This window comes from Amphiprion ocellaris, chromosome 24 (assembly GCF_022539595.1).
Source record: "Amphiprion ocellaris isolate individual 3 ecotype Okinawa chromosome 24, ASM2253959v1, whole genome shotgun sequence".
NCBI classification, from domain to species: domain Eukaryota; kingdom Metazoa; phylum Chordata; class Actinopteri; family Pomacentridae; genus Amphiprion; species Amphiprion ocellaris.
The window spans coordinates 17,721,029-17,733,177 of NC_072789.1; the positions used below are offsets into that span (position 1 = coordinate 17,721,029).

A 12,149-nucleotide genomic window follows, 5' to 3' on the forward strand; every position below is an offset into this window, starting at 1 on the left:
CTACAGTTTAGTCATTGTGCATGGCATTTTGGTAGTTTTATTCTCACATTTTGGTCTTTCTGCATCACATTTTAGTTGTTTTGGGTAATTTTTTCCTCCAGCTTTTTGTGGTTGTTTTAAGTCATATTTTGGTCGTTTTCCATCTTTTTGTGGTTGTTTAAGGTCACATTTTGGTTGTTTTTCTGCATTTTAGTCACAGTGCATAGCATTTTGACATTTTGGCATTTGTTTTCTCATATTTTGGTTGTTTTCTATCTTTTTGTGGTCGGTCTCTCCACCTGAGCTGCTTGTACCAGGGCAGGAGGAGGCTGGAGGCATGGTCTGACCTGCCCAATGGTCCAAAGTTCTGTCTCTGTCTCTGGTGGCAGAGTTCTGGCATCACCTTCCTCAGGTTGGCACTGATAAAATCCCCGGCCACGATGAGGGCAGCTTCCCAGTGGTTAGCCTGGTAGCTGGAGATAGCCTCATGTAGCTCGGATAATGCAGCGTCCTCCTGAGGGTGAATGTAGACAACACTGAGGATGAAGGAGGAGAATTCCTGATGGTTAAAAGTTCCAGGTTGGATGAACAGGACTTAGAGAGATAAACAACATCTCTGCACCAGATGTTGGTCATCAGACAGACCTCTGAAGAACTGCTGGTTGGACGAAATGGTCCTGGATGGTGGGGGTCAGCCATGACTCCGTGAGCCAGATGATGTTGGGCATTGTTGTGTGTGTTGTGTATGTTGTGTTTATTGCGTGTGTTGTGTGTATTGTGTATATTGTGTATTTTGTGTATGTTGTGTATGTTGTGTATATTGTGTATGTTGTGTGTGTTGTGTTTATTGCATGTGTTGTGTGTCTTGTGTATATTGTGTAAGTGTTGGGTATGTTGTGTATGTTATATATGTTGTGTATGTTGTGTATATTGTGTATGTTGTGTGTGTTGTATATGTTGTGAATGTTGTGTATATTGTGTATGTTGTGTTGTATATATTGTGTTTATTGCATGTGTTGTGTGTGTCTTGTGTATATTGTGTAAATGTTGTGTATATTGTGTTTGTTGTGTGTGTTGTGTTGTGTAAGTTGTGTATATTGTGTATGTTGTGTATATTGTGTATTTGTGTGTTATGTGTGTTGTGTAAGTTGTGTATATTGTATGTTGTGTATATTGCGTATATTGTGTGTATTGTGTATGTTGTATATTTTGTGTATGTTGTGTATATTGTGTCTGTTGTGTATATTGTTTATATTGTGTATGTTGTATGTGTTGTGTATTGGTGTGTATGTTGTGTGTGTTGTCTTTGTTGTGTATGTTGTGTATTGTTGTGTATGTTGTGTATTGTGTATATTGCATATGTTGTGTATATTGCGTATGTTGTATATGTTGTGTGTATTGTGTATATTGTATGTGTTGTGTGTATTGTGTATGTTGTGTATGTTGTGTATATTGTGTATGTTGTATATGTTGTGTGTATTGTATATTGTGCATGTTGTGTATGTTGTGTGTGTTGTGTATATTGTGTATGTTGTGTGTGTTGTGTATATCGTGTATATTGTGCATGTTGTGTATGTTGTGTGCATTGTGTATGTTGTGCATGTCTATGTTGTGTATTGTGCATTGTTGTGTATGTTGTGTGTGTTGTGTATATTGTGTATATTGTGTATGTTGTATATGTTGTGTGTGTTGTGTATATTGTGTATATTGTGTATGTTGTATATGTTGTGTATTGTGCATGTTGTGTGTGTTGTGTGTTGTGTATATTGTTTATATTGTGTATGTTGTGTATGTTGTGTATACTGTGCATGTTGTCTATGTTGTTTATATTGTGTATATTGTGAATGTTGTATATGTTGTGTGTATTGTGCATGTTGTGTATGTTGTGTGTGTTGTGTGTATTGTTTATATTGTGTATGTTGTGTATGTTGTGCATGTTGTCTATGTTGTGCGTATTGTGTATGTTGTGCATGTTGTATATGTTGTGTATGTTGTGTCTGTTGTGTATATTGTGTATATTGTGTATGTTGTATATGTTGTGTATTGTGCATGTTGTATATGTTGTGTGTATTGTGCATGTTGTGTGTATTGTGTATGTTGTGCATGCTGTGTGTTGTGTATGTTGTGTATATTGTGTATGTTGTGTAGTCTCTGGTGTGTTTTTATGACACCATCTGTGTTCATGTTTCAGCTGTGAGAGTTATTTTATAAACTTATTAGAATTCTAAGGAACTTACCTGAAAGTTTGTCATAAAAAGTCCTTTCCTTCATATAGATCTAGATAGATATAGATATAGTGTTTTTCTATTTGAAATCTGATAATCTTTACTTTCCTGTCACACATTAAAAGCATAAACTTCATATGATTTTGTAGAATTTTTGTATTTTGAACATGAAAACAGCTCATTAAATATTTAATAATGAAATCATTTCTATGTTTATAGGGTTATATCAGGTAATATTTTTACCGCCACAGTAACTATTTTTCATATGCAGTCATTGTCATATTTTCCATTTTATAAATATTTTAGATTCTCCCATATGTGACGCTTTCATTGGATTCATCAACACAACCCAGTGTAATTCCACCGTTTATTTCCTCACAATAAAGAATACAATCAAAGTTAAACTCCTACAGTGTTTCTTCAGGGACCAGAATATTACTGTTATTAATTTAAAAAACAACTTTCCCTTTTTCACAGCAAAACACTAAATAAATACAACAGGTTTCCACAGCAACGCACTTCTTCATCTCTCTGGAAAAGACAGAAAACAGGAAGTTTGTGCCATTTTTTACTCATCCGGGGGTTAGGTTAGGTTTAAGATAAGGTTAGGGTTAGGTTCAAATTTAGGGTAGGGTTAGGGTAAGGTTCTGGTTAGGGTTAAACTTGCATTAAGTTCAGATTTAGGTTTAAGTCTATGTTTAGATTCGGGTTCAGGGTTAGGTTTGGGTTAGTTAACAGCTGGATTACCTGTTAAACCATCTCTGGTTAGTTAAGAGCTGGATTACCTGTTAAACCATCTGTGGTCAGTTAACAGCTGGATTACCTGTTAAACCATCTCTGCTCAGTTAACAGCTGGATTACCTGTTAAACCATCTGTGGTCAGTTAACAGCTGGATTACCTGTTAAACCATCTGTGGTCAGTTAACAGCTGGATTACCTGTTAAACCATCTGTGGTTAGTTAACAGCTGGATTACCTGTTAAACCATCTGTGGTTAGTTAACAGCTGGATTACCTGTTAAACCATCTCTGGTCAGTAAACAGCTGGATTACCTGTTAAACCATCTGTGGTCAGTTAACAGCTGGATTACCTGTTAAACCATCTCTGGTTAGTTAACAGCTGGATTACCTGTTAAACCATCTCTGGTTAGTTTAGCTAACTGCTGGATTACCTGTTAAACCATCTGTGGTTAGTTAACAGCTGGATTACCTGTTAAGCCATCTCTGGTCAGTTAACAGCTGGATTACCTGTTAAACCATCTGTGGTTAGTTAACAGCTGGATTACCTGTTAAACTATCTATGGTTAGCCAACAGCTGGATTACCTGTTAAACCATCTCTGGTTCATTAACAGCTGGATTACCTGTTAAACCATCTCTGGTTAGTTTAGCTAACAGCTGGATTACCTGTTAAACCATCTGTGGTTAGTTTAGCTAACAGCTGGATTACCTGTTAAACCATCTGTGGTTAGTTAACAGCTGGATTACCTTTTAAACCATCTCTGGTCAGTTAACAGCTGGATTACCTGTTAAACTATCTGTGGTTAGTTAACAGCTGGATTACCTGTTAAACCATCTCTGGTTAGTTAACAGCTGGATTACCTGTTAAACTATCTATGGTTAGCTAACAGCTGGATTACCTGTTAAACCATCTGTGGTTAGTTAACAGCCGGATTACCTGTTAAACCATTTCGTACTGGTTGGCGTTGATGAAGCGAGACAAACAACAGGCCAAAGACATTCCAACGAGCTGAAACAGACAGATGAATTATTATCTACTTTAAATTAGTATTTAATATCTGGTTTAAGTTATTATTTATTATCTGGTTTAAGTTGTCATTTAAAATCTGGTTTAGTTTCATTCTTCCATCTCAGCTTGGTTTCCCTCCAACCCTCTGAACTAATCCTAACTCTACTGAATAGTTTCTGTCACGGTTCTTCACTGTGCTTCATTAAGAGTCCTGCAGTTGTGTGGAACCAGAACATCTGGAACTCCAGATGTCCCAGCTGTTGGTCTGAACCAGAATCTTTGTGGAGAATGAAGTGATTCTGACGATTTGGTTTGTTTCATTCTGGTTCTACAGTTTCTGATTGATTTAAAGAAACCAAGATTTTAAATACAGCAGTGGAATCTGAGGGTAAATCAAAAAAAAACTGAGTAAAACAGAGTAGTACTACAGTAATACAGAGTAGTACTACAGTAATACAGAGTAGTACTACAGTAAACAGAGCAGTACTACAGTAAAACAGAGTAGTACTACAGTAAAACAGAGCAGTACTACAATATACAGAGTAGTACTACAGTCAAACAGAGTAGTACTGCAGTCAAACAGAGTAGTACTACAGTAATACAGAGCAGTACTACAGGAAAACAGAGTAGTACTACAGTATGCAGAGTAGTACTACAGTTATACCTGGGAGAAGGCAATACCAAATGTGACTCCAGCAATGATTCCCATGTTGCTCTCTATGAAGGACGTCACCACTTCATAACAACCCTGGAGATAAAACATCATCTTCATCATCATCATCATCACCATCATCACCACCATCACCATCATCATCACCATCATCACCACCATCATCACCATCATCATCATCACCACCATCACCATCATCATCATCATCACCATCATCACCATTACCATCACCATCACCATCACCATCACCATCATCACCATCACCATCATCATCATCACCACCATCACCATCATCACCATCACCATCATCACCACCATCATCATCACCATCATCACCACCATCATCACCACCATCACCATCATCATCACCATCATCACCACCATCATCATCATCATCATCATCATCATCATCATCACCACCATCACCATCATCATCATCATCACCATCACCATCACATCATCATCATCATCACCATCACCATCACCATCACCATCACCATCACCATCATCACCACCATCACCATCACCACCATCATCATCACCACCATCATCATCACCATCATCATCATCACCATCATCACCATTGTCATCACCATCATCATCATCACCACCATCATCATCCCATCATCACCACCACCACCACCACCATCATCATCACCATCATCACGACCATCATCATCACCACCATCATCACCACCATCATCATCATCATCATCACCATCATCATCACCATCATCATCACCATCATCATCACCACCATCATCACCACCATCATTATCATCATCATCATCATCAAATCTGAATGTTTTACAAACATACAGTTAGTGGGTTAACCTAACCAGAACCACTCTACAGTTAATAATTGATCTTATCTCTAAAACTCATTTATCTGCTTAAACTACAAGACGATGATCCCAGTTCTACTAATTTCGCATTTTAGTAAAGTATCAGCTGCTAATAATTCCCTTTGACTATAAGAGCAGCTGGTAGAAGGAACCAGACTGTGGTGTTTATCCTGGTTAAATAAAGGTTAAATAAAAAAATAAAAAATAAAATCCAGCAGCAGCAGGGGTTGCTGTGGGAACATCTGGACTTCATCTGGACCATCATTTTAATTCTGTTTCTATCAACATATATTCAATATTAGACAACCCTCAACTTGTCTGGCTTTGGAATTTGTGAAAGATTAAAAAAAAGCCAACTTTCAAACATTTTCAATCAAATTTTTAGTTTACAAGAATTTCCTCTTTTCAAAGCTGCTCAGATGTGAAAACTTTAGTCTGGATTGTTTCATTGTGACTCTAGCAGCAGAAGATGATAGAAGACGACAACAGTTCATGTGTTGCTGACCTGTTTGTGGACTTTGCGTCCAGCCACAGTCGTGTTCTTCAGGTCGGTTCCACTGCAGTCGGAGAACGTCACGCAGCAGCTGGCAGGAAGCCCTCCAACGGGGAAATAAACGCTGCTGAACCAGCTGGTGTAGTTATAAACGCCACAGCAGTGCAGCTGCAGAGGAAACAGGCGGAATAAACGGGTTCTGTTCAACAATCACACACAGACAGTAGAACATCATCAGCATAGAACTATAGAACAGCATAGAACCGCATAGAACCACATAGAACCACAGTCTCTGTTTTAAAGAATGTTCTGTAGAACTTCAAGGTCTGACTGCATCTGATTACCATAACAGGTGATTAAAAGACTATGGTATTATGTATGTCTTTAAACCAATCACAGTCACTGTGGGCGGGGCTACATGACGGATGCAGGTTTTAAAATTACTGCTTTTAAGAAACAACCAAAACTACCAAAAGACAAAATCTTTGTTGTGTTTAATGATAGTTTAGTCCATTTTTAGCCCCTACAGGTGATTTTAAGCAATTAAACCTAATGGCTTTATGAAGAAACAATTCTTCAAAGTTTACATCGACATTACCTTCAACACCTGAGTTAGATTCTCAGTCGTTTTTATTTGCTTTGACATTCAGTCTGTAGATCTTTGAGTGAAGTCAACGGATGACAGTTCTGATAGCTCATGTCCAAATAAAAACCATGTGACTCATCAACATGAGAACTAAAAGTATGAAGGAATAAGAACAGAACCATGAGAACCACATCAACATATCATAACACTAGAACACCGGTGTGACACGATGAGAACCCTAAATACTGAAGATCCTCATTCTGTTTTAGAGTCACTGGCTGCATTTAGTTCATTAAGGAGGATGTGAGCCAATTATCAAAAATTAGAATCATTAATGACTGAATAAAAGCCTGCATAAGTAGAAGAACAAACATATGAAAGCCAAGTCCTTATTTTATCAGTCTAGAAGTAAATGATCAGAGGTGAAACATCAGTCAGTGAGAAGCTGCTGCACTGTAACCTGAATGTTGTTGAGGATTTATTCTTTAAACTGAATGTTGTTGAGGATTTATACTTTAAACTGAATATTGTTGAGGATTTATACTTTAAACTGAATGTTGTTGGGGATTTATACTTCAAACTGAATGTTGAGGATTCATCACAACTCTTCAACGTTTTCTATCCTCAGTAATGAAACTCTGTTGATGAATTATTATCAGTTAGACTCACTCTGCGCTGGACGCCGTCTACAGCCAGACTTCTGTCGTCTCGTCCATTGTATCTCATCACCGCCTCACCGAAGGAGCTCAGGAACGTCCCTTTGATCTGAACAACAGAACCCGTTAGAACCAAGAGAAACCCATTAGAACCAACAAAACCCATCAGAACCAACAGAAACCATTAGAACCAACAGAACCCATCAGAACCCGTTAGAACCAACAGAAACCCATTAGAACCAACAGAACTCTACAGAGCCAACAGAACTCGTCAGAACCAACAGAAACCTGTCAGAACCAACAGAATCTGTCAGAACCAGTCAGAATCAACAGAAATCTGTCAGAATGCACAGAACCCATTAGAACCAACAGAATCTGTTAGACCCAACAGAAACCCATTAGAACCAACAGAACCAGTCAGAACCAATAGAAATCTGTCAGAATAGATAGAACCCGTCAGAACCAACAGAACCCGTTAGAACCAACAGAAACCCATTAGAACCAACAGAAATCTGTCAGAACCAACAGAACCCATCAGAACCAACAGAAATCTGTCAGAACCAACAGAGCCCGTCAGAACCAACAGAAATTTGTCAGAACCAACAGAACCAGTCAGAACCAACAGAAATCTGTCAGAACCAACAGAACCCATTAGAACCAATAGAACCTGTTAGACCCAACAGAAACCGTCAGAACCAACAGCTGATGTAAACTGTGGTGTGTTTCTGACCTCGTGACGAAAGACGAATCCAGAGATTCCAGCGATGAGTTCTGTCATGAACACCAGCGCCAGAAAGATGGCATACTGAGGAGGGGTCAGCAGGAAACACAGTGATGTCACTTCCTGTCTTATTATTTTACAGGATCAGCAGAAACAGGCTTTAATGAACTCGAGGTGAAGCTGGAGGACAACCTCTGATCTTTGTTCTAACCCTAGATCTGAAGATCCATTCTGAAGTTTGGTTCTGAAGCTCTTTGGTTCTGGTCCTGGAACGTTGGTGGAACATTGGTGGAACATTGCTGGAATGTTTCTTGGTTTTGGTTAAATGTTGGACATGTTGTGTTTGAAGTCAGTGAGGAGGTCTGGAGGACTAAACCTAGACCTGGACCTACACTGATCCTGGACCAGAACCAAGAGTCTCCACAGAGAATGGACCAATGCAGAACAACACAGGAAGTAGAACCCACAAGGAGACCCAGACCCACCAGCCTCAGCATCCAGGGGCGCCCCCTGCAGGTGGCGAAGCAGCCGAACAGCCCGAAGAGCACGATGGCGGCTCCGGTACCGCTGAGGACCAGGGGACCGTTGGACGGACCGCTGGAGATCAGCAGAGTGTATGGACCCAGCGTGAACTTCCACCACAGTCCCACAGACAGCAGGACCACACCTGTCACCTTGGGGGGGGGGGGGGGGGGGGGGGGGGGGGGGGGGGGGGGGGGGGGGGGGAGCCACAGGCCGGGTCAGGAAACAATGCAGGAGGGTCATTAAAAACTGAATATTAATCATTATTTTATTCTCTGGAAGGTTCTGCGGTGCTGGGAACTCATGAAAGTGGAAGAACACCAGCAGCTCTGTTCAGTGTCAGACAAAGATTTGTTTATTTACTGATTTAACCTTTATTTAACCTTTATTTAACCTTAACATTTATTTAACATTCATTTAACCTTTATTTGACCTTTATTTGACTTTTATTTGGCCTTCATTTGACCTTTATTTGACTTTCGTTATTGACCTTTATTTGACCTTTATTTGACTTTTATTTGGCCTTCATTTGACCTTTATTTGACTTTCGTTATTGACCTTTATTTGACTTTTATTTGGCCTTCATTTGACCTTTATTTGACCAGGTAAATGCTGGTTCTCATTGACAACACCAACCTGACCCAGAGGCACCATATCAGTGGTTCTGACCCAGTAACAGACCATCAGGTTCACAGGTTCATTAGTAATCAGCCTCCTTGTTTTAATTAGTGTAACAATACATTCCATGGTGTAAATCTACTGACTGATCTCATAAAAACAAACCTCTAACTGGTCTGAACCCGACTACAGGGAGGAGTTCAGTGATTCAGCTCCACATGACTCCAACAACAAAGTGACAAAATGACAACCAGATGACAATAGAAGCTCAAAGCAACAAACTGTGAGTTCAAACTCAGGAAAGCAGTCAGAAGAACAGGATTGGTTAGAGAAAAGAAGAACCAGAAACAGCCAAAGCCACCTAAACCGAATCCTAACCTTAGAAACAGACAAAGCCACCTAATCCTAACCCCAGCATGTCCATTGAGACATGCACTAATGTCCCCTACCTTAATCCTAACACTAAACCTAGCCCTAACCTAATCCTAACCTTAATCCTAACACTAAACCTAGCCCTAACCTAATCCTAACCTTAATCCTAACACTAAACCTAGCCCTGACCTAATCCTAACCTTAATCCTAACACTGAACCTAATCCTAACATAATCCTAACCCCAACCACAAACCAACAAAGCAACACAGCAACAACACAATCAGGAAGTGACTCTGGTTTACACCTGGACAGGTAACAGACAGAGGCAACAACCAAAGTCACAACTAGAGACTAGTCAACAGTCGTACTAGTGATGGTAGGGTTAGTAAACAACCAGAACACAAAGTGGGTGAGTCAACAACAACCCGAACTAGAATCAGAACACAAACTGGTTAGTAAACAACAACCAGAACACAAACTAATTGGTAGGACTAGTAGCGATGAGCTAGTTAAAACACGACTAGTTAAAGATAAGACTAGTTAAACTGGACTAGTTGAAGATAAGACTAGTTAAAGAGGACTAGTTAAAACTGAACGAGTTAAAACAGGACTAGTTAAAGATAAGACTAGTTAAACAGGACTAGTAGAGATGATAACTAGTTAAAACAGGACTAGGTAAAACAGGACTAGTTAAACAGGACTAGTAGAGATGATAACTAGTTAAAACAGGACTAGTTAAAGATAAGACTAGTTAAAACAGGACTAGTTAAACAGGACTAGTTATAAACATCCCCAGCAGCGTTGCTGTGAGTTCAGATCTTCATTATCGTCTTGGTGTCGGCGTTTCACTCGTCATTCCTCAGACTCCAGATAATTACTGCACCTCTGACCTCTGAGTGGAACACCAGGAAACTCTCCGTTTAGTTTACCTCAACAACCGGTTTGATCTGGTTTAAACCAGGAAACTCTCTGTTTAGTTTACCTCAACAACCAGTAGAAGACATGAACTTTACAGACACACATCTGAAACATGAACAAGGATTTTAGTGAAATCTGAGCTGTGAGCTACAAGATCAGGAGATGAACCAGGTCCTCACCCAGAAGATGGAGTACAGCAGCAGCAGATAAATAAAGTTGTCACCCAGAAGATGAAGGAACGCAGCAGATAAATAAAGTTCTCACCCAGAAGATGAAGGAGTACAGCAGCAGCAGCGTCTTCAGGCAGAAGATCAGAGGTTTGGTTTCCATCCTCCTGGGAGCCATGATTCCTCTGAGACTGAGCTGAAGCTGGATGGAGCTCCTTTATGAGGAGATCAGAGGAGAACACAGCTCCCCCTGCTGCTGGAGTAGAATACTACTACTGTAGTACTATAGTACTGTAGTACTACTATAGAGCTCCTTTATCAGGAGAAGATCAGAGGAGAATACAGCGCCCCCTACTGCTGGAGGACTATTATAATACTGTAGTACTATATTACTGCTGTAGTACTACTATACATTTGTCTTCAGGCTGGTAGAGTCCAGCTCCAGGATTCTTCTGATCTTCAGACTTCATGAGGTTCACTAATGAAGATCCTCAACATGTTTAGATGCAGCAGAACCACATTCATACTGGGACTGCTTCTCTATACTGGTTTACACACTGGGACTGCTTCTCTATACTGGTTTACACACTGGGACTGCTTCTCTATACTGGTTTACATACTGGTTCGACTGGATCTCACTGGTTTATATACTGGTTCTACTATATCTAACTGGTTTCTATTATTCTGTGAACATTTGTTTGATGATTTATGTATAAAGACGTAAAAACTTGGAACCATCATGTTTCCTCAGATGTTAAACTGAACTCATGTTCTGTCCTCATCCTGGAGATGTTTTTCTATCTCCATGCTCTGCTCATCATCTGTAGGAAGATGTTTCTCCATGCTGAAGGGATCTCCAGATGTTCCACCGTGCTGAATGGATCTCCAACAACCTCTGTTTTCTGTTTCTGCTGCATTTATTTTGTTGTTTTTCAGCAAATTCCAGAGGATTCATTGAGGAACCATCAGATTCTTCCAGTTTTTACAGTTTCTGGTTGATTAATGCTGTCATTTTAGTGTTTTTTTTTTTTTTTAAATTAAATTGTTGTTAACCTGTGAAACCTCCCTGTAATGGAGTATTTGTGCTGCTTTTGTTCCAAGGGCAGTCAGAGAACCCAAGTGTAGGCACAGAAAATGGCAGTCACGAGGGAAATAGGGAAAATGGGTTTTATTTCACTAACGAGAACAAAACCAATACAAATCAGGAAAAAAACTGGGCAGAGGGGAAAGCAAAACTAAATCGGCTATCAAACAATTGTAAGTCAACATAAAACTTTATCTAATCAACAGAAATGCCAAAAAAAATCATTAAAGGGACATTACAGACACACATAGGGATAAACGATGAGGGCAAGGACTGAACTGAGGCAAACTGAGCCAACTAAAAACCAGAAGAAATCATTAAACCTACAAAATCTGAAAATAAACTGAACAGAACAAGAACTACAGAAAACCAATCTGAATACATTAAGACACACTAACAAAACGGGGAATACTCACAAATGGGGGAACTAAAACTGACTTGGAAAGCAGGTCGAGGAGTCCAGAAACAGAATGAAAGCTGAGACGGAGCTGGTGGTAGTGAAGCTGGGAGAGGCAAGAATCTGGGAAAAGTACTGAGTCCAAGTGT

General features: G+C 39.7%; 1 protein-coding gene across 1 annotated transcript; it reads right to left on the reverse strand.

Moving 5' to 3' along the window:
- Positions 1–2,557: 2,557 nt before the first annotated feature.
- LOC111587278 (tetraspanin-7-like) lies at positions 2,558–10,745 on the reverse strand. Its single transcript, XM_023297198.3, has 8 exons — positions 10,617–10,745; positions 8,407–8,595; positions 7,931–8,005; positions 7,214–7,309; positions 5,971–6,126; positions 4,615–4,698; positions 3,879–3,950; positions 2,558–2,735 (listed from the first exon to the last, which is right to left on the reverse strand). Exons 1-7 carry the CDS (start codon positions 10,695–10,697, stop codon positions 3,882–3,884), a joined length of 750 nt encoding a protein of 249 aa, XP_023152966.1. The 5' UTR covers positions 10,698–10,745; the 3' UTR covers positions 2,558–2,735; positions 3,879–3,881.
- Positions 10,746–12,149: the final 1,404 nt, after the last annotated feature.

Coding starts and splice junctions, on each gene's coding strand:
- LOC111587278 (XM_023297198.3), bottom strand. CDS start 10,697: ATGGCTCCCAGGAGGATGGAAACCAAACCTCTGATCTTCTGCCTGAAG. Junction 8,596..10,616: donor TGTACTCCTTCATCTTCTGG/GTGAGAACTTTA, acceptor CCCCCCCCCAAG/GTGACAGGTGTGGTCCTGCT. Junction 8,006..8,406: donor GCCCCTGGATGCTGAGGCTG/GTGGGTCTGGGT, acceptor ACCCCTCCTCAG/TATGCCATCTTTCTGGCGCT.